Source organism: Fundulus heteroclitus, chromosome 23 (genome assembly GCF_011125445.2).
Source record: "Fundulus heteroclitus isolate FHET01 chromosome 23, MU-UCD_Fhet_4.1, whole genome shotgun sequence".
NCBI classification, from domain to species: Eukaryota; Metazoa; Chordata; class Actinopteri; order Cyprinodontiformes; family Fundulidae; genus Fundulus; species Fundulus heteroclitus.
Genome location: NC_046383.1, coordinates 29,999,159 through 30,025,351, shown reverse-complemented (window position 1 = coordinate 30,025,351; position 26,193 = coordinate 29,999,159). Strand labels below are relative to the sequence as shown.

The 26,193-nt window shown below is 44.4% G+C and overlaps 1 protein-coding gene across 1 annotated transcript in view; it reads right to left on the bottom strand.

Annotated features, from left to right (window-relative positions):
- Positions 1-9,609: 9,609 nt before the first annotated feature.
- The window catches only part of efnb1 (ephrin-B1), an 84,589-nt gene continuing 68,005 nt past the window's right edge, over positions 9,610-26,193 (bottom strand). Inside the window, exons 4-5 of the mRNA XM_012869899.3 lie at positions 18,468-18,587; positions 9,610-14,239 (exon numbers count right to left, since the gene is read on the bottom strand). Of these exons, the coding sequence (XP_012725353.1) occupies positions 13,845-14,239; positions 18,468-18,587 (515 nt within the window). The 3' untranslated portion in view covers positions 9,610-13,844. The remainder of the gene's footprint in view (positions 14,240-18,467; positions 18,588-26,193) is intronic.

The window sequence follows — 26,193 nt, the reverse complement described above, 5'->3', positions numbered from 1 at the left end:
GTCTTTTGCAGCCTCCAGTAATCCTTCCAGGATTGTCCTTTATTTTGATCAATCCACATCTAAGCAGCTTCCCTTTGCCTGGTAAATAAAGATTGCCCCCGACATAATGATGCTGCCACCAAATGAAATAACAAACAGATGGACTCCATTTGACATTTTAGTGATTTCCAAAGGCAACAGGTTGCATTGGATTTCCATTCAGGGTATTAGATTAAAGGGCCCTGAATATAAATGCACAGAAATCTTTTCACATAGTGTTCTTGAAAATCCTTTTCAAAACCATAATTTTCCTAAAAATCTAATACTTTGTGTTGTACTTTAATATTTTCCATATTAAAAAAGATTTTGACTGGCCAGCAATAAACATAAAAGGTGTCGCTCTGACAGACTTTGACAAAGTGTCCATCGGCATTAGCTTCACGTGCCGGCGGGCCAAATATGTAGCATTCATAATTCAGTAGGGGGGGGCACAAATTCATTCCAAGGGCCACAAATGGCCCCTGGGCCACAGTGTAGGTATCCAGAGTCTGGAACATAAAATACCAATTAAATGCAATTTAAGTTTGTTGCTATAAGCTGAAAAACATGTGAAATGATTCCAAGCACAGTACTTGAGTTTCATTAATAATAGGCACTTTTCTGAATGTAAGATTCAGGAGAGACCCATCGCTGGCATGTGCTTTTTTACGGATTAAGTTTGCTTTTTTTATTTATAATTTATATGTACTTTTGTTTTACCTTGAGGTAAATCAAACGCACTGTTGAATGTCAAACAGAATTTTAACAATTTATAAATGTCATCCACTTCTAGGTTGTATGCCATTTTTCAGTTTCTGTTTGTAAAAAAAAACAACAAAAGGTTCTTCGTTCTGCAGAGTTTTCCAATATTGTAGTTGCTATTTGCAACTCATAGCTAAGAGAGCCTCTAGACAGTTTCCTTTTGAATGTGCACAACTCCAAAGATTTTGTTATTTTTTCAAACCAAACATTCATAAAAGTCATGGGGTTGTGTTTTTTTTTTCTCAAAGTTTTCTCTTTTTTAATGAACTGATTCCTGTTTCCCAAAATAAATAAAAAAATATCAAAATAACGACACAGTTCTGTTCAATCAAAATCAAAAAACGGCACATACCAAGGAATTCTGCAGAGAGGACTTCATCCTGTGATAGTAAATGACATACATCTTCTCCATATATGGTTCGTTTTTTACCTGGACATTGTTTATTTTAGCCATCAGGGACCATTCTAGTTCCTTAGACAATAAATCCGACGATAAATCCATCCACCACAAACCCTGACATTTCTTTGGTCAATCCAGAGGGTATTAGAGATTTATCTCCCAACAGACACAATTGTGGTGATTGAGGTACGGGCAGCCCAGTCCACTTTTCAAAATTTACAATGAATTCAATCCAAAAAGGGAAACACCAGCTGACACTCCCATAAAACATAAAGTTAGCTGCCAACGTCCTCGCCACATTCCCAACATTTATTATCTTGCAGCAGATCTATCCTAAACATCTTTGATAACGGCCCCTAACTGCACCAAGTACGTTTGTGATAATATTGCTCCATACTGAATGCAATATTTACATCCCTCTACCTTACCAATCTCAGACAAATTCCATTTTCTTTACCAAAAAGTGTTTTTTTTTTTCTTCTAAAACACAGACAGAATGCACAGTCATCAAATTTTATTTTTCTTTAATTAGGACAATTATAATAATTATGTTTTCAGAGTTTTTGGTTAGTTTTTCTTAGAAAGTCTTGATATTATTTATTTTCTGAAGTAATTCTATTCTGCATCACATTCTTTTTGCCATTTATTTTCAGTCTGACCTTTTTTGCTTTCTCTTTAAAAGGAATTGTAATCATTTGTTTGAGTTTTTCCTGTTTGTTTTTTATCATGTTTTTAATTAAACATTCTTATTTATTATTCTGCTTCCAAAGTCCAAAATGTTCAGCTTTTTGAGTCAGTCCTAAGTTCGGACCGAATTTCTTGTCCTCCACAAAAACCTTCGCTCACCAAGGTCAGAACACAAACAGCGTAGCCTCAAAACATTTGAAAATAAAAAGGTACGTAAACTCCCATAATACCTAAGGGAACAAAGGACCATTACTTAAAAGTATAAATGTGCACCTCTATTTTCTTTTATAGTGTTAAACATCAAGGGTAGTTTGAGTGAAGGGGAGGAAATGAGCGAGACAGAGAGAACCAGAGCTTCAAGGCATAATACTGTAATTGGAAAATTGTGCAAATGCATTTTGGAGTCATGTCATATAAATGGCCCGTGCAGATAATGCCTGAGATTCGAAGCATGGCCTAATTGAGAATAGGAGATGGAGGAGCAGAGGAGTGGGGATGCTGAAGGGGGCGAATCAACTCTGGGTGTTTTTTTTTTTTATTATTTTTTAATTTAAATTGGGTGAAAGAAAATGTGGATGGAAATGGGAGGTTTTCAAAGACGTGGGTGGGGAGGTGCTGTGTCTCCTTAAAAGGGAAGCAATGGGTTTGGAGGTGAGGGGGGGGGGGGGGTGGATAGTGAAATAATTCCCACTTTCTTTTCTGGTCTCCACACCTGTGACCCAGCAGCCAGCCACCGTGGCTGTTTCTCCAGCGAACACGTTCGTTCTTTCTGGGTTTTTTTTTTTTTTTTTTCCTGTTATGTGATCAAGTCTCTTTGGTTCTCTCTCAGACTCTGTATGATTGATGAGTTGTGGTCAGACCTGGATCCCCGCCGCAGCCTGGGCCTGATCAGGCATGTTCTGGTCATAACAATGCCATCAATATGTGCCTGACGGCTGGCAGCGAGCGTGTGTGTGTGTGTGTGTGTGTGTGTGTGTGTGTGTGTGTGTGTGTGTGTGTTCACTTGTAATGAAACATAAAATTGAAACATACCATAACCCAGCGGGGCAGGATGCACATGTGGAATTTCCGCTTCCTGCTCCTCTTGAAAGGGATTAAAGCGAAGTGCTGTTTAGATACGGTCCCCCCCCTTGCTGATTGGGATTTGAAACACATTAATTAGCTCTTTCATGAATGATCTACAGTTTATGTCACTGCCTGACTGATGAACTCTCTTCTTGTGGTTTCCCTGCGCTCAGTTTCTGTTTTCTTTGTGCCATCTCAGGTTTCCCCCTTCAGCTCAGAGATTGACCAAAAATCTGCTTGATATTTGATGAGCAGCACTTGATGAAAGGCATTAGCAGGCCTGCATTATTTATGAACGGGTGAGTGATGCATTAACTCATCAAATATGTATGTGTACATTACATGAGAAAGAACATGCCCCCATTGCATGTCATATTGATTCTGGCGTGAGTTACGGGCCTCCTGGACGGACTTTATGAAGGAAGGCCCACCAGGAGGTTGAACGCTTCGGAGGCAGATCAGACGGACCCTCTCCCAGGATGCCCGGCCGCAGCTGAGGAGTTGCACAGGTTTAAAGTTACCCACCTTCTGCAGATCAAGAGCAGCGTCTGCACACGCAGCAGATTTCACTTCGGGAGAGCAGAGTGTGAAATAACGTGAAGGGGCAGGAGTCAGCGCCAGCTACCAGTGTTCTTAAATTCTTTCCCTCATCTGGTTTGCTATATCACTTTACTCCTCCAACTTTGTTTTCCATTTGCGGCTTCGCAAGCTGCGCTGGTCCTGTCAAAACAGAAAACGTAGGCATGCAATGGGAGATAATAGACAACCTGTTGGTATATACATATACATACACATACATATATATATATATATATATATATATATATATATATATATATATATATATATATATATAGATATATAAACAGAAGAATAAGAGGTTGTAATCTTTGTCTCCTCGCTCTGAATGTCCCAGCTTTAAACTTACATATACTGGTTTTGACAGTTTAAAAGGAAAGTTCAAATTCTGCTAGAAAGAAAAATGCAGCTTTGCTTGTATTGTGGACCCTCAAAAACCATAACCATCTCTGCAAATTTTTTTATAGACAAATAAAACCCCACTATATGCAAAGATAGAAGAGTTTTCTGGGTAGTCCTTAGTTGGTATTCATACCCATGGGGGAAGAAAATGTAAAATTGTATCCACTAAAATACTGGCAGCTGCTGCTTTCCCAGGTGACTTGCTTCCTCTATGACAACATGAGAGCCATCATGTTGTGGGAGGAAAAATAAAATATTGGACTTGGACTTTGTTCCCTTTTTTTCCCAACCAGTCTTTTATGTACAATATGAATTTAATGTGATCAACCAACACACATACAAATTATCTGTATAGCAACTGTGAGTCTTTTTTTATTATAATTATTATTTTGTACATGTCTCTACCAGTTTTGTCTATCCAGATGCTAAAATATTCACCCGTTCTATTTAAAAAAAAAAAAATTGTAACATGTCCTGTCTGGCAGTGTAGCATTAAGAATTAAAAAGTGATGTCTTAATGCCGAAGAGAGCCCAACAGATTTACTTTCATAAATGGAGCATTGCTGCTTTCACCATAGTGTTCCACTTGACATACTGCATATATGCAAAACGTTTATTAGATGTTGTTTTGGGATTATTTCAAGTACAATGGACACAGAAACGGAAAGGTAAGAGACAAAGAATGGAAGAGAAAAAGATGAGACAAAATGCTGAAAGGGAGAAAAGCCGACAACGACAGAACAAAGGGGAAAGAGTGTCGAAGATAACATCCTCTGAGTCTGCTTCTGCACCTGCAGAGAGAGATATAAAGAGAACAGCAAAACCAACCAAAAAAGTTTCACAGGTACAAACAACCAACGCCTTGATAACATCACCGGAAAGATATGTAGTGATATTTAACACAAGATGTATAAAATGACAGCTAAAGCTAACTATAGGGTTTTATCTGTAGAGAAGTGAATCTGTAAGCACCTGGATCAAAGCACTTGCAGGTGTTAGTGAGAGTGCGCTTGTGTATGTGAGGTTTATCCGTAAGAAAAACGCTCAATAGTGCTTGTGAGCAGCCAAAGACCCGAGAGAGCAGTCCAAAGCCAACCTGACAAAAAGACAAACACAAAAACAGGTACACATTCCCACGATCCCACCCTAGAGCCCCCACTTGCATGTGCTCTAAACCACATGTGGGAAAAAAAAGGGATGGTGTACACACTCACCACACACATCCTACCCTCCCAGGTCCAGGTACTGGCACACCAGACCTGGTGTCAATGCACACATCATCCATGCAGTCAGTGCATGCCTGCATGCAAGTTCCTCAGAGTCCTGCTAATGACGTAACTGACCGCTGCGAGATGAATCCCCCCTCCCGTCTCAAGCCTTTGAACCTGCGCGTAGCAGGTTTTGTTCCAGGACTGTCTCGAGTTTAGCTCCATCCAGCTTCCCGTCAACTCTGAACGGCTTCCTTGTCAGTGGTACAGAACAGAACGACCCTAGCATGATGCCGGCGTCATGGGGATGGTGTGTTCAGGGGAATCTGCTCTGCTAGTTTTCCACCGGGTTTGCTTGTAGACCCAAAGCTGCAGTTTTGAACTCATCTGATCAGAGCACCTTCTTCCACATATTTACCAGGTCCCTTATATGGCTGGTGGCAAACCGCCGGTGGTACCTCTCATGACCTTCTTTCAACGGTGGTTTTCTTCTTGCCACTTTTCAAGAAGCACCTTGCTTGGGGAGCACACAAGCACACCTAATAGCTTGTTGACACCTGAACTGTGGATCTCTGCAGCTAATCCAGGAGTCGTCGTGGGCCTCTTGGCTGCTTCTCTGATTAATGCTCGTCATGCCCGGAGTGTCAGTTCAGGTAAACGACCACGTCTTAGAAGGTATACAGCTGTGCCTTACCGTTTCCATTGTTTGGATGATGGGGTGTAGTCCATGAGATGTCCAAAGCTTGGGATGATAATGTACACCCTGACCCAGCTTTACACGTGAGGCCTGACTTGTCTGTTGTGTTTCTTCACACAGCAGACAGGTCTGGGCCTTCATGATGCTGTTTGTTCATCAATGTTCTCCAGAAAGCCTCTGAGGCCATCAAAGAACAGCTGGTACTCAGATAAAATTACACATGGCGGGCTTTATTTATCAGTTTGATGACTTTTGAAGTTTTATGTATTGGTACCAGAGTAAAAGGGGCTGAAGGCAAATTCAAACCACACGTTTTCGTCTTTGTCCGTAAAAGCGTTTGAAACCACATATCCTTTTTCTTTACACAGTTGCACTACTATGAGCTGTTCTGTCAGACGGAAACCCAGGAAAAATGGGTCACGGTCACGAAGCGACATAATGCGAAAGGCTCCAAGGGGTGCAAATGCTTTCGCAATACATCGCATGTAAGTTCCAGGTGATGAGAATAATTCAATTTACCACGTGATCCGGGGGGACGCATCGGGGCTGCCGTGCGCGTTCCAACTCCCGTTTGTTTTCACTCGCACAGAAACACGGCGGTAGACTGAGATGTACGCGGAAACAACAAGCCGTCACAGACAGAAGCTCGGCGGGGAGGGGAAGGTTTTAATAAATCCACAGCAACGTAGGTCTGTGGGGGCGTCTCGGGACGAAGCCAAGAAACCAGATGAGCGTATACCTGCCCTGGGGCGCACACAGAAACAGCGAGGATGAGGGGGGGGGGGGGGGTGGACAGAAGGGAAGGGGGGGTTGTAAAGCCACAGGCACATTATGTCTCTCATTGCCCTGACTTCTTCTCTCCCCTGCCATCGGTCTCTCCTCTCGCCCACTCCGTCTCCGCTCACATCATCATCAGCATGAAAGCCATGCCCACAAACACTGATGTGTTTGTCAGGGAAAATGCCCCGTCACTTTAATAGCATTTCATGCCATCTCCGCTTTCGCCGAGCACTTGGCTTTTGTTCTCCGGCCGAACAAAACGAAGACTGTAATTTCAGACAAACGCAATGGAAACGTCGAGTGCAGCCGATCAGATTTAATCATGTATGGAGAAATGTAATTTTGGGGGGACATCGGGCCACGGAGCGGGTTGTTGCGGGTATTAGTTACCGGGCTAAAAAGCTGTGTCCGCATTCCACAAACATGGATGTATGGAGCCTGCTTGTGATTTTAATCTGACTAATGTATCGGAACAAACCCATCTGTGCAACGCTGACCCCTGAGGGTTAGGGTTTGGGGCGCGTGTTGGAAGGGGGGTTTGAGAGCGTGGGCGTCCGGTGTATGCTCCAAGATGGTCAGAGAGATGGAAAGATGAGTTAACTGCAGAAAATGTGTACCCACAGAGCTTTCTCCACATTTGGTCAAAGTATTTCACGATGTAAAGCAAAGTAAAACTATAGATATACAATTGCATTCTCTTGACTTCTACCACTAAATTTTATCCATTGCATCAATTGCTGGGCGTATACGTGACTTCTTCTTCTGTTTCTGTTTTGGGTCAGTTGGGATTACCAAAAATAATTTCTATTTGCTAAATGCCAGAACAATGAGAGAGATGAAGATGTCACTGCTTTGTAAGCTTCTGATCATTTGCATCATTTAAGTTAAACGCAGGCAAACCTGTAAATGCATTTTTTTTTACCAGCAGCACCTCAGACTCACTGCTTCTTTGTCTGACATCATGGGAAAGTCAAAAGAAATCTGGTGAGATTTCAGAGAAGTGAGGAGTCCACCTCACCCCTAGGTACGATTTCCAGGTGCCTGAAGGTGTAAAGTGAAGCTGTCTAAGCATTTACAGGGAGAACATAACAAGCATAGGATCCAGCAATAACAATGTTGAGAAGATGGACTCTGAATCCCAGTGATGTTGATGTTTTAGGTGTGAAATGTTTAAATCAACCCTGGACCAAAAAGTGAAAGACCTTGTGAGGATCCTGGCCGAAGCTGGTGAGAGAGCATCGCTATCCACAGTGAAGCAAGTCCTGTCGTCGTCCTGTCGTCGTTGTGTGTGTGTGTGTGTGTGTGTCGTTGTGAGGACATTTCGGAAGGTCCATACAATAGAAATTAGGCTTATGCGTAGGTTTAGGGCTAAGGTGTGAATCGAGTTTAGGTCAGGGTTAGTTGACCTTAGGCTCAGGGTGAGGTAGGGTTAGGGCATAGAAAGCAGTAGAAAATGAATGGATGAATGGAAAGTCCACACAATGATGTCCATGCCAACATGTGTGTGTTTAAAATACAATTTTACCAAATACAAAAAAAAATTATTCTGGCGTGGGAATCATTTTGGTAAACATTAACATTCAGCAGGTCAGCTCTACTGATGCTTCTGTTCCCATTCTGAGAAACATGTTGCTAACAGCGGACAGACCATCCTTTTCTGCCCCGGAAAAAAACGTCGTCATTTTCACCGATGTCATGTCCCTCATGTTTCTATCCTCAAAATACAGGGAGAGTCCAGGAAATGAAGAGGTTTGTTTCCTGTAAAATGTGCAGTGATGCTTAATGACGCTTGCCTAAGTTAGACCACCAGAGTTGCCTGTACAAGTAAAACATGTGGATGTCCTAAAAAAAAACCTTGCAGCGGTCTCTTTGATCTGTATTGGTTTTGAAAGTGTTTGGATTCAATAGAGAGGGACTCACATGGATACCTTAATTGTGAAACATGAGGTATATAGAATCAACACCTTAGAAACGTTGTCTTACCTGGGTCTTAATGAACATCCAGTGATTTTCCTTCTTATTTTGCTTCTTTTTTTTTTTTGTAAAGCAGCCATGTTGTCCTTTGGGTCAAAAGCGTCACATTTTAGGTTATATGCAAGACATAATCAGACGTTATTTTCAGTTTATTGCACTTTTGTACTGCTAAGTGGCTTCATCATTGGTACCATCAACATTTCCAGGGTGTATAGATCTCACTTAAGTGTGACCCTTCTGTCTGGCTGCACTTTAAGGACTCTGTAAGCATGTTTGTGTTTGCATCTAGATTGTGCAGCAAATTTGAATAATTTGTATTGTTGCAGTTATTGTGTCGTAAACCACTGTGCACGTGACCAAGCTTGTTCAGCAAACGATCTCTCCTGCTCATGGGATATTGCCACATGACTGTGTGTCACACAGGAGTTTAGATGGAACTTAATTGAATTATCTAATGAAGAGCAGGGTGCTGGAAACGTCATCTTGGTGTCATGAGGAGGTGCAACAGATGATCCAGGAATAAATATCCATGGTGTAGGAGCCGACTCGTCGAGGAGAGGAGGGGAGGGGAAGCAGCAAAGAGGCTTGTGGGTAGCTTTGGAGGAGCTGCAGAACTCCACAGCAGCAGCGGGAGAATCTGTTGACTCAAAATCTATTCATCTGACACTCCATAAATTTGACCTAATGGAAAAGCAGCAAGAAAGGCATTGCTTGCAAACAAGCCATATAGGGAGTCAGCAAGCATGTAAAGGGGGATGTGCTACGATGAAATCAAAATTCAAACTTTTGCCCCACATCCAGTATTTGATTCCATATGTGGTGAAAACTAACACTGTACATTCACCTAAACCAGAATCCCCTTCCTCAGAAGATAGAGTCTGGTTTAGCTGTCTGTGCAGAGAGGTGCAAGCACATAATAATCCCCACAGTGAAACATGGTGGCGGCAGCATCACGCTGTGGGGATTTTCTTCAGCGCCGACGGGGAAGCTGACCAGAGTTTGCGTTTCTTGAAGAAAGAACATCACGTCAGACCAAGTTCCATGGGAAAAAATTTTATTTATCAATATGCTGTAGTTTCCAAACTGTTGGAAGGTTGTTTCCATTGTAGCTGGTGCCAACAGGTTACGCTGAGAAGCGGTAAATAAGTGAATGGCAAGAAAAAAAAAAAAAAGAAACATAAAATAACATTTGTGATTCGAAACAGAAGGAAAACAAATTCAACAGGTTTTGCTTTCACATGCACATTGAGAGAGAGAAAAATTATAATACTGTGGCTTTGAAAAAAATAGCAGACACCATCCTACAGCATCCTTGTGCTTAATTAGGAAGGAGGGGACGACAGAGGAGAGGGGCGGAGGGAGAGAAGGAGGAGAGGGGGCATATTTAAAACAAAAGACCGCCTGGGAGATAATGAGTAGTGTAAACCAGATGATTTATTGGTGAGAGCACAACTGTCACACTTTCATACATGGCCTCTTTTCTTTTCTTTCCTCCACTTCTCCTCCTCCCTCCTTTCCTGGGTCCTTCCCATCTCTGGCCCTCTGGAGTTATTAAAACTAAAAATCAGACTCTTCATTTTGGACCAACATCCTTTTGTTATAATGTTGCCAAGGGTGAAGGTAATGCAAATGGAGCGGAATAACACAGTCTTCATATGCAGAGTTAAGCGTATGCCCCCAACGTCCTCACAGATTCAGCAACCTATCCATTTCAAAGCCACCCGTTGACAAAGGTTCAGTCTGATGAAATAAATTCCTGTTGAACGGCAACATAAAAAAAAAAACCTCTGAATCCTAGTTTTTATTTTATTATTATAATTATTAATATTTTTAAAACACGTGTGGTAACAAAGACTTTTTCGACAATACTGGATGCTGCGTAAAAGACAGCTCATGTTGCAATATTCAGTTAAAAGTCTAAAGGAAAAAGAAAATGAAAACAAAGAATAGATCGCAAGGATTCATACAAAACACACTTTAAAAAGACGGCTATTTACAAACAACCTCCATTACAAAAATCTAATCTTAAATTCTTCTCATGAGCAGTGTTCAGGTGGAAATTACATCTTATCTGGGCTCTATCCATATATTTACATTTCTCGGCTTACTCGTTTTTTTTTTTTTCTTTCTTTCTTCTTTTTTTCCTTTTGTTTCGTTTATTTGTTTTTTTAATAATTTCTCCAGATTTTGAATAACACTAAAGCGGTCACTAGAATGAATGAAAATGAGATATGCTTTGCGGTAATTTAGTAATGACTCCCTAAGCTGGTGTAGATGAATGGAGGTGCGGCGATCCGAAACGAAAATATATGCTTCTAGATGAGTTTTGCAGAGGGGCGCACGCTGAGTTAAAACACAGGGCCGCGGAAAAGCACCGGCAGCTGCTCAGGTTGTTAACTCAGAGGTTAACGACACGCAAGAGCCGCCCGGAATCCTCCCCGAGTCTTCAAGCTGGGGTCGCCTTTTAACTCAGCAGCGCCTGTCCGGGGGTGATGTTGGTTCAGGTTGTGGTCGGCGGACGACGGGTGTCCTCTGTCGTCGAATAAACGTTACGCACCACCCTGACTGGAGATAAACCTGGACCAGTTGGTCTTGAGGTGTTTGTGTTGCGGTGGGGGCCCAAACAACCCGCCCGTCGTCATGAACGGCCCTCCCTGTCTCCGCTTAATATGGCAGGACATTAGTGCCTAGTGTGCGTACTTCTTCAACCCGCCTGGTGAAAAAAAAAAAGGAAAACGAAGACATAAAAACTGCTGTTTTATATGACAGGATGAGTGAACATTCCCAGAATGCCAGCGGGAGGATCTGGGACACTTTTAGTGGACATGGAACGCCACTTTTTAAAGCTACGCCCCATTATGAGCTGCTGGAAAAAACTGCCGTACACAAGGTAAAACATGCGCTTTAAAGCGCCGTTCGATGACCTGATAAATCCCGTTATGATCACCGCTCAGAAAGACCCGTTCAAAATGGTAGGACTTGCTGGTGCATAATACGCCGTTTTGGTGAAGTACGGCCGGCTTTTGCAGTTTTTTTTACTTCATATGTTCATGTTATGCAGCTGTGCAATGAATATCTGTTTATGGGCGGCGTATAAAACAACATTTCCCCCCTTTTAAACAGCCATAAGGCTGCGTTCAAGGAGGAAGGAAGAGTTTGAATTTAACTCGCTGGTGTAAGATATCTTTTTTTGGCGGGGGTCTTCGATCTCTGTTATTTATCAAACAAAGATTTTTTTTTAATATTATATCTGTTCTAGACGGATTGAAAGAGCACCGCTATTTGGCACTAATGGCTCGCCGTATCTCAAACATCATTGGCCTTGACTGCAGGGCTCCGATTCTCTGTTAGAGGAGGTGCCCATTGCCCAAACAAACAGCCTGTCACAGCAGCAGACACACGTGCACCCATCCACTGAGTGGAAACTGCAAATATAAGCACAAATAAGCACCTATGTGTGCACACAAAAACACCCCCCCCCCCTCCACATCCGTCCCAGTCCTCACACACACGCAGCTGCAGTACGATCCCCGCCTTGATGCTGTCGCCCTGGGCTGTGTGATAGCTGGGCTGCAGTGTCCTCACTGAATATTCGACGCAGCGTTTTTATTCACAGCACAGCTGGCGAGAGAGGATGGCAAAAAATGAGTGCTGCCGAAGCCACCTCAACCAGCCCCGCCTCATCCGTCAACCCCCTCCGCTCCCACCTCCATTATCCTCCCAGGTTAAAGCCAAGTCACAGGAACGTTTTCTCCTTCACCCCCCTCCCAGCTGGTGAGAGTGGGCACGAAGACGGCACATAGATTAGTCACATGCTGGCGCCGAAGCCGACTCTGCGCTCCACTGACTCATCTACAGATGGCGGCCAATTGGCATCTGACGATACTGTATTCCAGCTCTCCATCCAAACCTATATGTTGGGCGTGGTGCCTATGTAGGCCAGCCAATCAGGGAGAGCCATCCGACCGACGCCCCAAACTCACATTTTTGATGCTTGAACTGTGGCTGCAGAAGAGAAAGCGAACAAATACCGACCTGCCTGGTCTGTCTGAAAGCCGATCCGACGGCAAGATCTCCGATCGCTGCCAACCGTGGCGCTCAAGTGTGTTTGTTAGATCTTGTCTGTCTGTCGACACATCAGCCTCCTTTTTTTAAGCTCAGGCTACATTATCTCTGCATCAAATCCAATAAAGTCTCCCCTCATGGGGAACACTGGTCCGGACATGTCCAACCACATTCGCCGAGGACACACCCTGAAATACACACAGATGCCAGAGCAGTGCTGGAACTCATATCAGAGCAGCAGGAGGGAGGGGTCCACACGCACACGCACACACACACAGACATACACATACACCCCTCGGTAGCTAGACTCCAGGTTAAAGTCCATATCGAGAGAGTGAAAACAACGAGATGACGTGGGCGGTGAGCAGATGGAGTCGCGGCGATGATCACTTTAGTTCTATACATTGTGCACTCGTAGGAAAAGTCTAACAAAATACAACTGCTTTGTGAACTTAATCAGGGTTCAAGGAAATCCTCCATCAAAAATAGTAAGTAAGGCAAACATCAGAGGTGCGTAAGGGAGAGGAGCACATTATATCACACACCGTGTAAGATACCTGAGCTATCTGGAGAGTTTTCCTGGCCCAGCAACGGGGCTCCCCGACTCATGCACAAAGGCGCGCACACAAAGACGTGCACACCTTCGCCTTTTTGTATCTTTTTGTTCCTTTCTGGCTTGCACACCAGCGGCAGGGTGAGCAGCTCTCCGGCCCCCCCGTGTCCCCCAGCCTGTGTTTCCCGGCCTGGCGTGTGCCGGGGTGGCGTGTTTAATTGGGTGTAGCACAGACTGTACGTCGGGGAGCCGAGATAAGTTCTATCCGGTCCGTTAGCAGGGATAGCAAACCGCAAAGCTAAAGTTCCCTCTGTTGGTCGGTTGCTCCGCTCCCGACTCTCCAGCAGTTGGGGAGATGCAGGGGGGGTGGGGGAGGGAGGTGAGGGTGCAGAGGGACGATGGTCGGGGGTGAACGGGGGGGCTGGGGATCATCAGAGAAGCCAAATAAACAGGATCTCTTGTCAGTCCGCTCCCAACCCCGCTGGTGACTGGTCGGTACGTGTTTCTCCAGATTTGTGCAGCAGGTGGTACAAATAACAGGGGGCTTCAAAACCCTCCCCAAAAACGTGAAGGAAAGTGTTCTTCCCAAGAACGTAAATCAAGCGCTCCTCTTTATCTCCCTCCCGGCCGTTACCGCTGACCCCTTGAACCCCGTCAGACCTTGTAGTAGATGTTGGCGGGGCTCTGCGGAGGCATCTCCTGGACGATGTAGACCGGGTGACCGTAGTCCCCGCTCACCTTCTCGTAGTGGGGACAGTAGTTGTTCTCTGTCCGCAGGGGGATGATGATGTCGCTGGGCTCCGTGCCGGCCGTGCCGCCGGGCAGCTTGGGGTTAGACAGCGTGCTGAGCGACAGTGCTGAGGGGCGGGCCTGCGCGTGCGCATTTTTCCTGGAGCGCTTGCGAATCTTGATGAGGAGGATGACGACGAGCAGGATCAGCACGAGGAAGATGATGCAGCCGATCGCTATGGCGGAGAACACGGCCACCTTGGAGCTGAAGAAGCCTTCGGAATTGGCAGAGGACCCAGGCTCCTCCTGTATCTTCGGGCCTAGAAAGAGATGCGGAAAAGAGAGAGGGCTTAAGGACAGGAAGGTCACGAAAAGGCAGAGGTGATTTAGTCTTCTGAGCAGAAAGGGAGGAAAGATTTCCGATGGCTGGAAAACCATCATTCAGTTATTTCCTGATACACATCTCTGCTTGTTCCAGTTTCAGATTTTAGAGATTGATGTGAAAAACGAATAAACAGTTCCATTAAATAAAAAAAACTCAGTTTTTCCATATGTACATTGTTTTGTGAAAGCTTGCATAACCCGTTAAATATTTCCACATTTTGTCACGTCACAACCCCAGACCTCAGTGTATTTAATAGAGATTTGATGTGACAGGCCGAGACAAAAGCAGTCAAGGGCTGGGAAGTGAAAGGGAAATGATGAACGTGCATTCTGCTCAGGGCTCAGTGAGACTGGACGGAGAGCAGTTGCCACAGATTCTTAGGTCTGGGTTTGGGCCTTTCAAACACAAGGATACGCATGTTAGACCAAGGTTCAGTTCATCTGACCAGAGCAATTTCTTCCGCATGCTTTTTCACCTACAAGGATTGATTGGAAACTGCAAACAAGACTTCCTATGGCCATCCCATAGCATATCCCATGCAACAGCATTCTTCTTGCGTCCCCTCCATGACGGCCATGTTTTGTGGCGTGTACAACTATTTATTGTTGCAAAGACAGATTCTCGCACCTGAGCTGCGCACCCCTGCAGCTCTTCCAGAGTCAACAAGGGCCTCTAGGGGTTGGCTGTCTTTCCTGGCCAGTCAGTTCAGATGGACAATCATGTCTAGGTTGGTTTGCGGTCGAGCCATGCTCTTTCCATTTTCACATGATGCATTAAGCAGTGCTCCATGGGACGTTTGAAGCCAGGGGTATTGTTTCAAAATCTAACCCTGAAATGAAAAGCACGCACCCTTCCACTTCACCATTATTCACTACTTTGCTTTGATCTGTCGCATGAATGACTCTGACGTCCGTGGCTGTGACGCGAACAAAGCGAAAAGGTTTAAGAGGGCGTGAATACTTTGGCCAGTCACTGAGGATCTCCTGTAAAAGCAGTAGGAAGCTCAAAAGTCACATCTTCCTGTTTCATCAATGTTGAATTGTTTCTTCTAGCAGAAACATTTAAAAAAAAACGACAAAAGAGAGGTCCCGATGCTCTTTGCTTGTTTAGTCAGAACATAGGCATGGTTGTTTTGCCAGTAAGATCTGACGTATCCAGGGAAAATTGATTGTTCATAGGAAGAGACAGACCCCCCCCCCCCCCATTATGAGTAACTGTCATGAAGTCCCTAAGAGACCGCAGAGCATTTACAGTCCGTCTGTCCTGACATGTCCAGACCACACTAAATCAACTCTGAGTGCTTCCCACTTTCTTGTTTGCTCAACGTGACTAACGGTCCCCTTCATGTGCTCTAATTAAATAAGTTCAATCAAAGCGACCCAAACCCCCCCCCCCCCCTGTCCCCCGCCCCCCAAATGAAACTCAAAGTCAACACTCATCACGACAAAGATTCCTGCTCAGATTTTTTTTTCTTCCGTGCTGCTCAAGCGGGAGGGCGAGTTGTTCGACATGCTGACTGTGTCAGAGGCCGAGCAAGCGATGGAAAAACCAAATGTGGAGGGCACATCTGAACATCTGATTTTATTTTATCCTTTTGTTCGAGGGGTTCAGGATGGGATGGGAAAGAGAATGGCTGGCTCCGCCGGTGACTGAAATCCGAGAAGAACCAAATCTGTTTTCCATGTATGCATGCAGCTGCTGCCAAAGACCACTCCACCCCCCCCCCCCCCACCCCCCCAGCCATCACTCTTTTACTGTCCATGACCCCTTCTCACCCCTAACACCCCCCTTACCTCTACAGGCACACAAAAGTCTCATACTTCAGGAGCCTGCCAGTCCCGTTAATGACTGTGTCTCCGCACGCTGGCCCCTTTTGCACTTAACCATTTATTGATAAGGGGATAACTGCGCCTTAAGCCTTATCACCCCTGAATGCCGTGATTGAAGGCTACCAATTCTGGCCTTATCGGTGAAATCGGAGGCTGAAGGAATTTCGTACGTTCTGGGCACCGAAGAGCGAGCCGGGAGGAGAGAGGCTGTCAGAAATTTCATTCCTGAAATATCAGCCCCTCAACCCGCCGCCACTCGTCCTTCATTCCACCCTCACTTGACATAATAACTGATCCAACAGTGACAGGAAGGCGAAAACCCGAGGAATACAGAAAAAAGTGACACGGGGACATCTTTTTTTAGAGTAGCTAATGTCAAATAAGCAAATATTAAGAAAGCAGGGCTTATCACACCGGGACAGGCAGAACAGTATGAACTTTGGGGGAAGTTTGTGGTGCATAAGGTTGCGGAGTAAGTAAAAAAAAAAAAAAAAAAAAGTTCCTGCAAAGGGGCTCTCTTTGGAAAAAAAAGAGATGAAGTGGGTCCTCTGGTGGGAGGCAGCTGTGAAAAAGATGGGAGGTAAAATCCAAGAAACAGCCCGACAGCATCCACCGAGATTCAAGTGACCCCTGCAATTATCCCTGCTTTTTGCATTTATCTGCAACTCTAATGAGATTTAAGGCAGACATGTAATAAAGACGTCTCTCTTTCAGTCTCCCAGATTGCAGAACACTCCCTTTTGTGACTCAGGGCGAGCGGTATTTGTTTAGGGTGTGGTTTCATGTTGTTTCAGCGCAACCTGACTTTTGGAGAGTTTCACTCTGTTTCTGTGAGGAACGCTGGTTTTGGAAGTACTCCAGCCAGCTGAGTCAAGAATCGGAGCCAAATGAGGAAAAATGTACTTTGAGAGGCTAAATTATTATTTTTAATTGTATTCTTTCCATGCTAAATGTGATTAATCGTTAGCGCAATTTGGTGACACGACAGCTATTTATTTAGCACTCCATGAATCTGTTATATACAAAGTAGCAAGAAAAACAAAAAAAAAAAACAGGATCCACTATGCAAAACGTAATGTAGCATTCACATGTAACAATGTAAACTATGCTTGTGGCAGCATTATGCTGTGGCGACATGTTTCTCCGGTCGGAACGAGGAAGCTGGTCAGGGCTGATGGGAAATTAACGTGTGACAGAAGCTGTAGAAAACCTGAGCCGTGGGAGGAGGCTCACCTTTCAGCAGAGCAACACTAAAGTAAGAAGTTTTGCTTTCAGTGAATCACAAGTCATCCAGGGGACACAGCGAACATGTGGAGGGTGGTGCTCTCCTTTAACACGTGTTTTTTTTTTTTTACACAAAACGGCTTTGTGAGGCGATAAACTAATGCTGTGTTCATTCTGATAGAGAATTTAAATGTAGTTTTAGTCCCAATTTAGTCCTCCACAGCCATTATAGATTTAGTCTAGTGTTAGTCAAGAAAATACTACAGTACTACTATAAAGTACTACTATACTTTCTAGCTAAAGTCACGGAGGAATGTTTTAGGGGCTCTTACATATTTAAGGAAAACCATTTTACAACGAGTTGAAATAGTTATCCAAGGATGGAGCTGAGTTAAATTTACATTTTGAAATGCGCACACACTGATTACCTTTTTTTTTTTGTGAAACGATTTTCATCAAAACAGCAAATCCAAAATAAGTAAAAAAAATAATAATAAAAAAAAAAAATACATAAATAGGATGTTCATTACATGCACTGATTAAGTCTCACTGGCTGATTTTTCAGCTTGTCTTGCCTTTCCACAGAACAAAAATTAGATGTTATTGGATTTCATCTACTTTTAAAAATAATTTATCAAGTTTTTATAAGGTGACAAGAATGTTCTTTTTTTTTTTGGTCTAAGTTTTTGTCATTCTGTGGGAGTTCTTGGTTAGGAAGATGGCAAATGCTACAGCACAGGAGCAGATGATCCCCGCAGTGACACACAGTAGTGGCAGAGTCGTGCTGTGGAGACAGGGACAGGGAGGCTGGTCAGACCTGACGGGATGTGAGCTCTTAAGAGGCAAGGGCGCAGGTTTAGTTTCCAGCAGGACCGCAATCCTAAACACTCAGGAAGAGCTACGACGAAATGGCTTAGATCAAAGCATATTCATGTGTCAGAAAGGCCTTGTCAAAGCCCAGCTAAGAATCTGCGGCAAGACTTGAGAACTGCTGTTCACGGACGACCTCCATCCAGTCTGCCTGAGCTTGAGTTATTTAGGAAAATGAGCCGATATTTCAGTCTCCAGACGGTCAAAGTTAATGGCTGAAGGGTCTGTAAATGCACTCACCAGGGATTCCTGGCATCACCGGCCCAATCTTGCCCGGGTCGGGTGGACCGGAACTGCTGGACTCCGGTATTTGGTTCTCCTTTTCAGTTTCCGGCGCCTCCGGGTTCGCTGCGTTCGGGACTGTGGGAAACGGAGGAGAAGAAAAGAGGAAGGGGAGAAAGGAAAAAAAAAGAACACACAAAAAGTCAGCCTTGGAAAGCCGCATGCGATGAATTACAATGACTCGTTCCTCTGCTACAGCAAAGGATTATGCTCATTATCTTTTGATATATCTTTTATACACAGAGACGGTTATCTTCGCCCGTGTCGAAACTGTGTCAGAAGGGAAGATGAAAGCAGGGGAAAAAAGAGGAAGAGGGGGGGGGAATTTGCGAACGCCTGTGAAACACGGCGCTATCCCTGTCCTGTCGTAAAAAAAAAGTGAGCTCACATCTACATCAGCAGCTCCTTCAGCAAACACTCAGACAGGCATTTCCAACACCGGCACACTCGCGAGAGCTCTGCACACTCCCACACACCTACAATATACTTACAATACACTCAGCCTGGCAGAATGGGGGTAAAGTAGTTATATATTAACTTTTTATTGTTTTACATTATTCATCACTTTAAAAGGCCATAATATGCCTTATTTATTGCCCCGGCTTTAACTCTGCAAGAAGCAGCACACTTCGGGGTGGTGGTGGTGGGGGTAATAAGACGACCGGAAAAAGGGGACGGAGGGATCGACGGGGAGAAGGAGAAGGAGAAGGAGAAGAGGAGGGGGCGGCTGTATGAGCCGTGAGGGGAGCGCAGAGGAAACAGACAGTTTATCCGACTGTCTGTTGTGATTTCAGCACGCACGCTTTGAAGGTTCGGCGCGGTGAACGGCGGTGGGTCCTCCAGCGGGGTTTTTTTTTTTCTTCTTCTTCTTCTTCTTTTACAAGGGCAGGGCCGACAGACAGAAAACAGTCAGACGCTATTAACCCACGGATTCCACAGGAGTCTATCAGATAGTTCTCCCTCACCGTGGGGCAGGCCTTATCTGCATCTGCCCCAAGGCCCGCTCTGAGGGCTGCGTGAGAGGGAGAGCGAAAAAAAAAAAAGGGGGCTCGTGGGGAGGCAATTTGTATTTGAGTCCCCCGTGGAAAAGCGTGTGTGGCCGAGCCCGGGCGGATGATAGGAAGGGGGCCAGTCGCTCTGGCAGGAAATTTTCTATTTCCAAGCAATTATGGCTAAATCCTGAGTCGAAATGAGAAATGATTTGGGTGTGGATGGGAAGATAAAAAAAAGGGGGGGGTGGGGATTGGACGATGGTTTCTCTTTCTTCTTCTTTCCCTTTTTTTTTTTTTTTTTTGTGAAGACGGTGGAGGCCTCTCCTGCTCTATCGTCTCCATGTCCCGACCACAGCCCGGCTCGGCGCTGATTGCAGCCGTGCCGTACTTAGCCGCTAGCTGTTGTGCACTGTCAATAATTGATGAGAGAAGACAGGAGTGAGAAGTGGGAACATTCACGCATGACAGGGGATGCGTGAGGACACACTGATCCGACTCAGTCTGAGCGTGCGCGCCTCTCAACCCTACGACCCCCCCTACCCACCCCCTGACGCCGCGCCCGGGCACTGAGCATGTGCACGCCGTGGCCTAATGTCCTGACCCATTTTTATTTTATTTTTTTCTCTCTCTCTCTCTCTATGTGCGTGCTGTTTGACATTTTCCTTAGCTAGGCAGACAAGCAACTAACTCAGAAGTGCCAAGCCACCAGAAGGAGGGAGCGGCTGGGAGGGGGGGGGGGAGGAGGGGAGGGAGACGGTGATGATCGAGTGACAGAGAGGAGAGACAGGGATGTCGGGAGAGGTAGATGGAGGGAAAAACACGGGGAGGGAGAGATGCCTGCGTGGCAGTGAGTCAACATATTTCTAATGAGCAGCGCGGTGACATGGGAGAGAGACTGCGGTAAAGCAGCGTATTTATAAATGATGAGCTTCCCATTCAGGCAGTTTCTCTTCCCTTTTAATGTTTTACAGAAAAGCAGCTAAACAACAGGCGTTTAAAGAACAATTAGCGACATAAAAGGCGCAAATATTGCCGGTTTGTTGAGAGCTGATGTGACACAGCGACGCATGGCTGAGCATAACTTTTGAAGAGGAGGAGAATCGACGCCAGGTTTTCAGTTGTTTTATAAATAGAAATCTGTGGGTTGATCTACTCCGATAGAAAACAAAACGCTATCCTAATGCCTCCAGAAGTCCACTGATTTGTATGTAGAGCATCAGAAAGACTAAAGAACGCCTCAGGGATACGGAGTATGGTACAACTAAAAAAACTACAAAGACAACTTTACCGACAGGCGAGGACCGAAGGGTATTAATCAGAGAAGCCGCCAAGAGGCCCGATGGTAACTCTGGAGGAGCTGCAGAGAGCTTGAGCTTAGGTGAGAGGATCCGCCGACGGGACGACTATTAGGCATGGATTAGTCATAAGAAGCGGAGCTTAAAGTTTGCCACTAGCACGGAAAAAAAAAATAACACTGCACCCTGGCATGGTGGTGGCAGCGGCATGCTGTGGGAATGCTTGTCTTCAACACTGACACTGGGGCGGCTTAGAGTTGATGGGAACGTGGATAAAGCTAAACACAAAGGCAACCCCGGGAGAGAAACCTGTTTGAGGCAGTGGAAACGTTGCATCCTTGGGAGCTTTATTTCTTCAACACTATGTTTTTCTCTCGCAATCATGCACTAATTACCGTTTTCCTCCCCAATGCTATCCGATCAGAAACGCTGAAGCCTGAAAAGATGCGGCGGGTGTGAATACTTTCGCGCGTTCGCCGTGAGCGTTAATTGCATTATATCACAAATCTGGCTCTAAGAGAATCTGGGCTCATTTCACACTGGAATCAATCATAGACGTACACAGCAAGATGTGCAGAAAGATTGGAAGCGAACACATGGGGATGGGGCGCGTACGCGCGCGGGGGGGGGGGGGGGGGTCTTGGCGAGCAGAAGGCACTCAGCTGCAGAGACGGAGGATGTTTGAATCGAACACACAATAACATGTGGGGTCAGAACCGAGCGGGGCTTTGGTTTTTATTGTGTTTGCTAAAACAAAACACAGTGTGGCTGCAGAAGGAACAGCCTCGAGGGGGAAGTGAATAATGTCTGTTTTCATTATTGATTAGTCTGGTGAGGATTTTTATGTTTAATTTTAGAGAAGAGAAGAAAAAAAAATATGCAGACGTTTCGCCCCGAGGCACGAGTTCCTTAAGTTTTCTCAAATAGCTAATAAAAGAGGGAAAAGCCTCAAATATCAGACCTCCGAAATGGGTGCTTGAAATATACATTTTCTTTATATATAATTTGTTAATGTGAATCCAGTGTGGATTAACATTGCTTTGAAAGAAATGTAGAAAAAAGATTCCTAGCAGAAAAGAAGTGCCACCGCTCATAAAATGGAAATAGCGAAGTAAAGTCCCCTGAAATACATAATGTCAAAGTACTTTCTTATATGCCACCATTCTCTGTTAAAAAAAAGCACTCATTCTGGGAATTATATTTGACATTTTCAGCACTTTCTGCACTCACAGCAACCAGCTGAATAGCAAGAATAGGAAAAATCCTAACTCTATGTGTGCAGATGGCCATAATGGAAAGTTAATGGAGAAAGAAAAAAAAAAATCACTTAAAAGCAGGCAAATCAACGTCCTGCTCAAATAGCCACTGGGGTTCGACGGGCGCATTATGCATCCGAAGTCCAAGCCCCAGAAACCGACTTTTAAAAGTAGCCGCAGCTGGGCGCACTGCATCTTTCTGAACAGGGTTTTTAGGGCAAGCTGATCGTGAGTGACAGCTCCGCCGGGGAACGTTTTGGGAAACGAGCGCACGGCTCCGGCGAAGTTGAGGAACAGCCGGGAGCCACAGAAGCAGACCCCGGCTGGGAGGAACTTTTCCTGGAAGTTTCCTTCGAAAACCCAGGCCCTTCCCTTTCAACTTCCATTAACCGGAGAATATGGAGCTGTTTGTCCCTAATAGCTTTGTGCAAAAGCCAGCGTCGCCTACGCTCAGGCGGCGCTGTCGTCACCCCGACGCGCGTCTGCTCCAATCCCAGGCTGCTCGGACTGACCTACATGGAGAGCAGACGCGGAGCCTGTCTGTCTCTGAGAGGGCTGTGGGTATTTTTCACTGCCTCTGCTGAAATTGTTCCTGCTGGAACCTTGCTAGCATCAGCAGCTTGTTAGTTTCTGCTCCCCCACGTTCTGCACAGGATGCAGCGCTGCAATCTCACTCTCCGGCACATCCGAAATATCTGCACACGGATTCCCACGCGCACACTTGATTTCGTTACCGCGCCTCTCGGTTACGGTCGGATCCAACTTTAAGTCTGGAGTCGGATCGTTTGTGGTGGGCAGATGTTCCTCTCACTGTCTGTTTGGGTCAAAACAAACCGCTCCGAGGACGGAGCGACTGTTTACACAGCAACACATCTGTGTACTGTACCCTGTCAAAGCCAGGATATAGAGGGTCCGGATCGTGAAGCGGAGCGACGAGGAAAAGAGGGAATGCGTGATGCGAACCAAATGCTACGTCCAAGGATATCTAAACAAAGCGCGCTTGTTTACCTCCAGCGCTTTTTCGGATGACGTAGCGCCGCCGCGCACGCACGTGGAAACTGCCGACACGCGTTCGCCGCGAGAACCACATGCCGAGGAACATCAGAGAGCGGACTCGCCGTTATTCCACACAAGTCATCGGTCATTTGTTTGTTATTTCTCTCGGATTTCTTTTCTACTCAGTTTGCTAAAACTATTCATCGGTATATAAGAGTCATTCAACATGTCTGGATACCCCACAGGGCTGGGCGGGCGAAGAAGGATACAATCATCTATCATAATACAGGCCTATGTAATCTTATATCACAGTGTACACTGCGGCGGTCCGTTTTTCCATCAGTGCAACTCGAAATGTAATATCCAAAATTGCTGGCTCACTTCATCACGCTAACCTACAGATCCTTAAAAATTGAATAACGGCGTGCATGCAGGAGCGCTGATGATTGATCGCTTGCATGGGCCTAATACAAACAGGTTCCACCGAGTAAACAGATAATTATCCTCCCTAGCTTTTAATTAGGACCAAGCAGATTTCCTGAAGTTGCCATCTGAGAGCTACACGTGAAACTGCTTCTTTTTAATTCAAGACTTTTATTTATTTATTTCGCAGTCTGGCTTCACAGCGGACCAGTGGCTGTCACTGTTACCTTGCAGCATGACGGTTTTGGGTTCACTCCAGCAACTCCAAGTTAATCCCACGGTCTAAAAACCCGATTGGTTAACTGGTTACTCTAAACTGCCCTCAGAAGTAAATGTGTGTGTTTATTGTGGCTTTTCTGTATGTCTCTGTGTTGCCCTGTGATGGACCAGCGACCCGTCCAGGATGTACCCCGCCTCCCGACCAATGACCGCTGGAACCACAGGTCTTGAAAACCACCCACCCCCATGACCATGCAAGGATAAACAAATATAGACACTGGATGGGTATCCATCCAATATCGAGGAAGAGCTAACCCTTTTCATCCTATACCTGGGTGTGTGTTTTTTACTGTCACATAAAAACTGCTCGCAGTGCCTTTTTATGTCCACAATAGCCCAAACCTATTGGTAAAGTTGAGTAAAGATGCATTTAAACAAATAAGTCTTTTGTTGCAGAAGCATAAACTCATAGCGTTTTTTTTAAAGAGGTCAATTTAATTTAAGAAAATCCAATCAGTTGTGGAAAATGTCCCATATGCCAGTGTCAACATTGGCAGCTTAAATATGTCTCTAAGAGCTTTTAATTATTAGACCATGCGAAATACAGCATGACACAGAGGTCTATTTCGCTTGGCTACTCTTCAAAATGGGGAAAACTAGAAAACGTACCATTTAGGAAGTGTGACATCTGTATTCATAAGTCAGAAAATGGCTACATGAAAATAACTACTTGCCTAAACTTGTCTATATCTACAGCCAGAGCAATAATTACAAGGCTTAAAGGCAAATGAGACAAACAAGGCTGAACAAGGACCCATATTTATCTCGACACCACACTCACTGAGGAGGAAGGTAAGGGAGGTAAAAAATATCTCCAAAGCAAACAGTTAGTCACATCTTAGGGCCGGATAGTTTCCACAGCAACAATTTAATTAATGGTTTTTGAATACATCTTTATCAGTTATTGCCAATAATTGAGGAGGAGGCGGTAGATGTCGAGAAAAACGTATCGGAAAGAATCCATACAAACCCAGAGTGGTGCTTGAACTTTATGTTCTTCTCAGTTGTATTATATTTGATATGGATTTATTCATGAAAGCATTCCCTATTTTCAGTTGAGATAAGCAGTTAATTGTCAAACTACTGCAACAGAAACACATTTCAACTCTCAATTGCAGAGTTTTCAAGAACAATGAATGTGAGAAGGATAAGAAAATGGATTCTCGGGTTTCCCCACTCTTCCTCCAGACTCTAGTATATTGATTTTCCTAATAAAATCAAAGATTTACTTCCTTCATTCGTCTTTACTTTCATCTGAACAAAGACCTAGGACCACTGAGCAACAGTCTTGTCCTATATCTCCTGAGCCCAGGTAAGACAGTTCTGGAGTATTTAACACAAGGATTGTGACAGCTTTAGCCTATGTTCTGAAAACATCTATCTGTTATTGTTTTTGCCACCATCCAATCCTTGAGAATCACACCTGAATTCTTGAATAGACTTTGCTTCATAATCCTCTCAATGCTGCAGTTGTCTCGGTTGCTTGTGTACCTTTGTTTTTTTTTTTTTTGTTGTTTTTTTTTTACAACATTTTACCTTACACTAAACTTTCCATTATCATACATGGAAACAGTCCTCTGTGAACAGCTTTTTTGGCAATGGCCAAATTTTGGCTTACCCTTGTCCTCGAGGGTGCCAATGGTTTTGTGGGCCCTTAAATGACTTTTATATATTTGACTTATGTAATATTCAGAATTTCCAAAACACTGAATTTGGGGTTTATATTAGCTATAAGCAACATTCATGAAAATTAACAGAAATAAATGCTTTCGCTATATCACTATATTAATCTACTTCTTTTGTGAGTTTCACTTTTTGAATGGGATAGCCAATTCGTATTAACTTTCTTAAGGCATTTACTTTATTTTCATGTACTCGTATATCCTGGACGAGCCCCCAGTGATTAAAACTATTGCTGAAGGATGGCAATGACAGAGAAGATTATTGAAAGTTAAAGACAACTAAGCTAATGCCATGTATGGCTGTTATTAGATGTATGTATAATACTATGTAAAAGGATCCCGCTTACAAAGGAGATTACCTTATGTAACCTAGCAGAAGCTAACTTTACAGCCTTCACCCACTCCTATTAAATTCAGTTGAATTCATTATATCTATGTGGCACCAATTTACAACACATGTCATCTCAAGTCAATTCTACCAAATCATGCAGACAGATTGGTTAAAAAGTATTCTACTTGAGGAAACCCAGCAGATTTCATATTTTAACAGCAGGGCAACATAGGGTGACACAAAACATCACACAGTTTTGTTTCTCAAAATCTTTCAGGGTTAAAACGGGAGGAAAAATTGTTTTGAATTCATTTTAACGTCAAAACTTGTAAAATTCATCAGTTAAATGTCTTTTAAATGTAAATAAGATATTGGTTAGTACAAACATTTGAAAGAAACCTTAACCCTGCCGGCAGTTGTATTACACAGA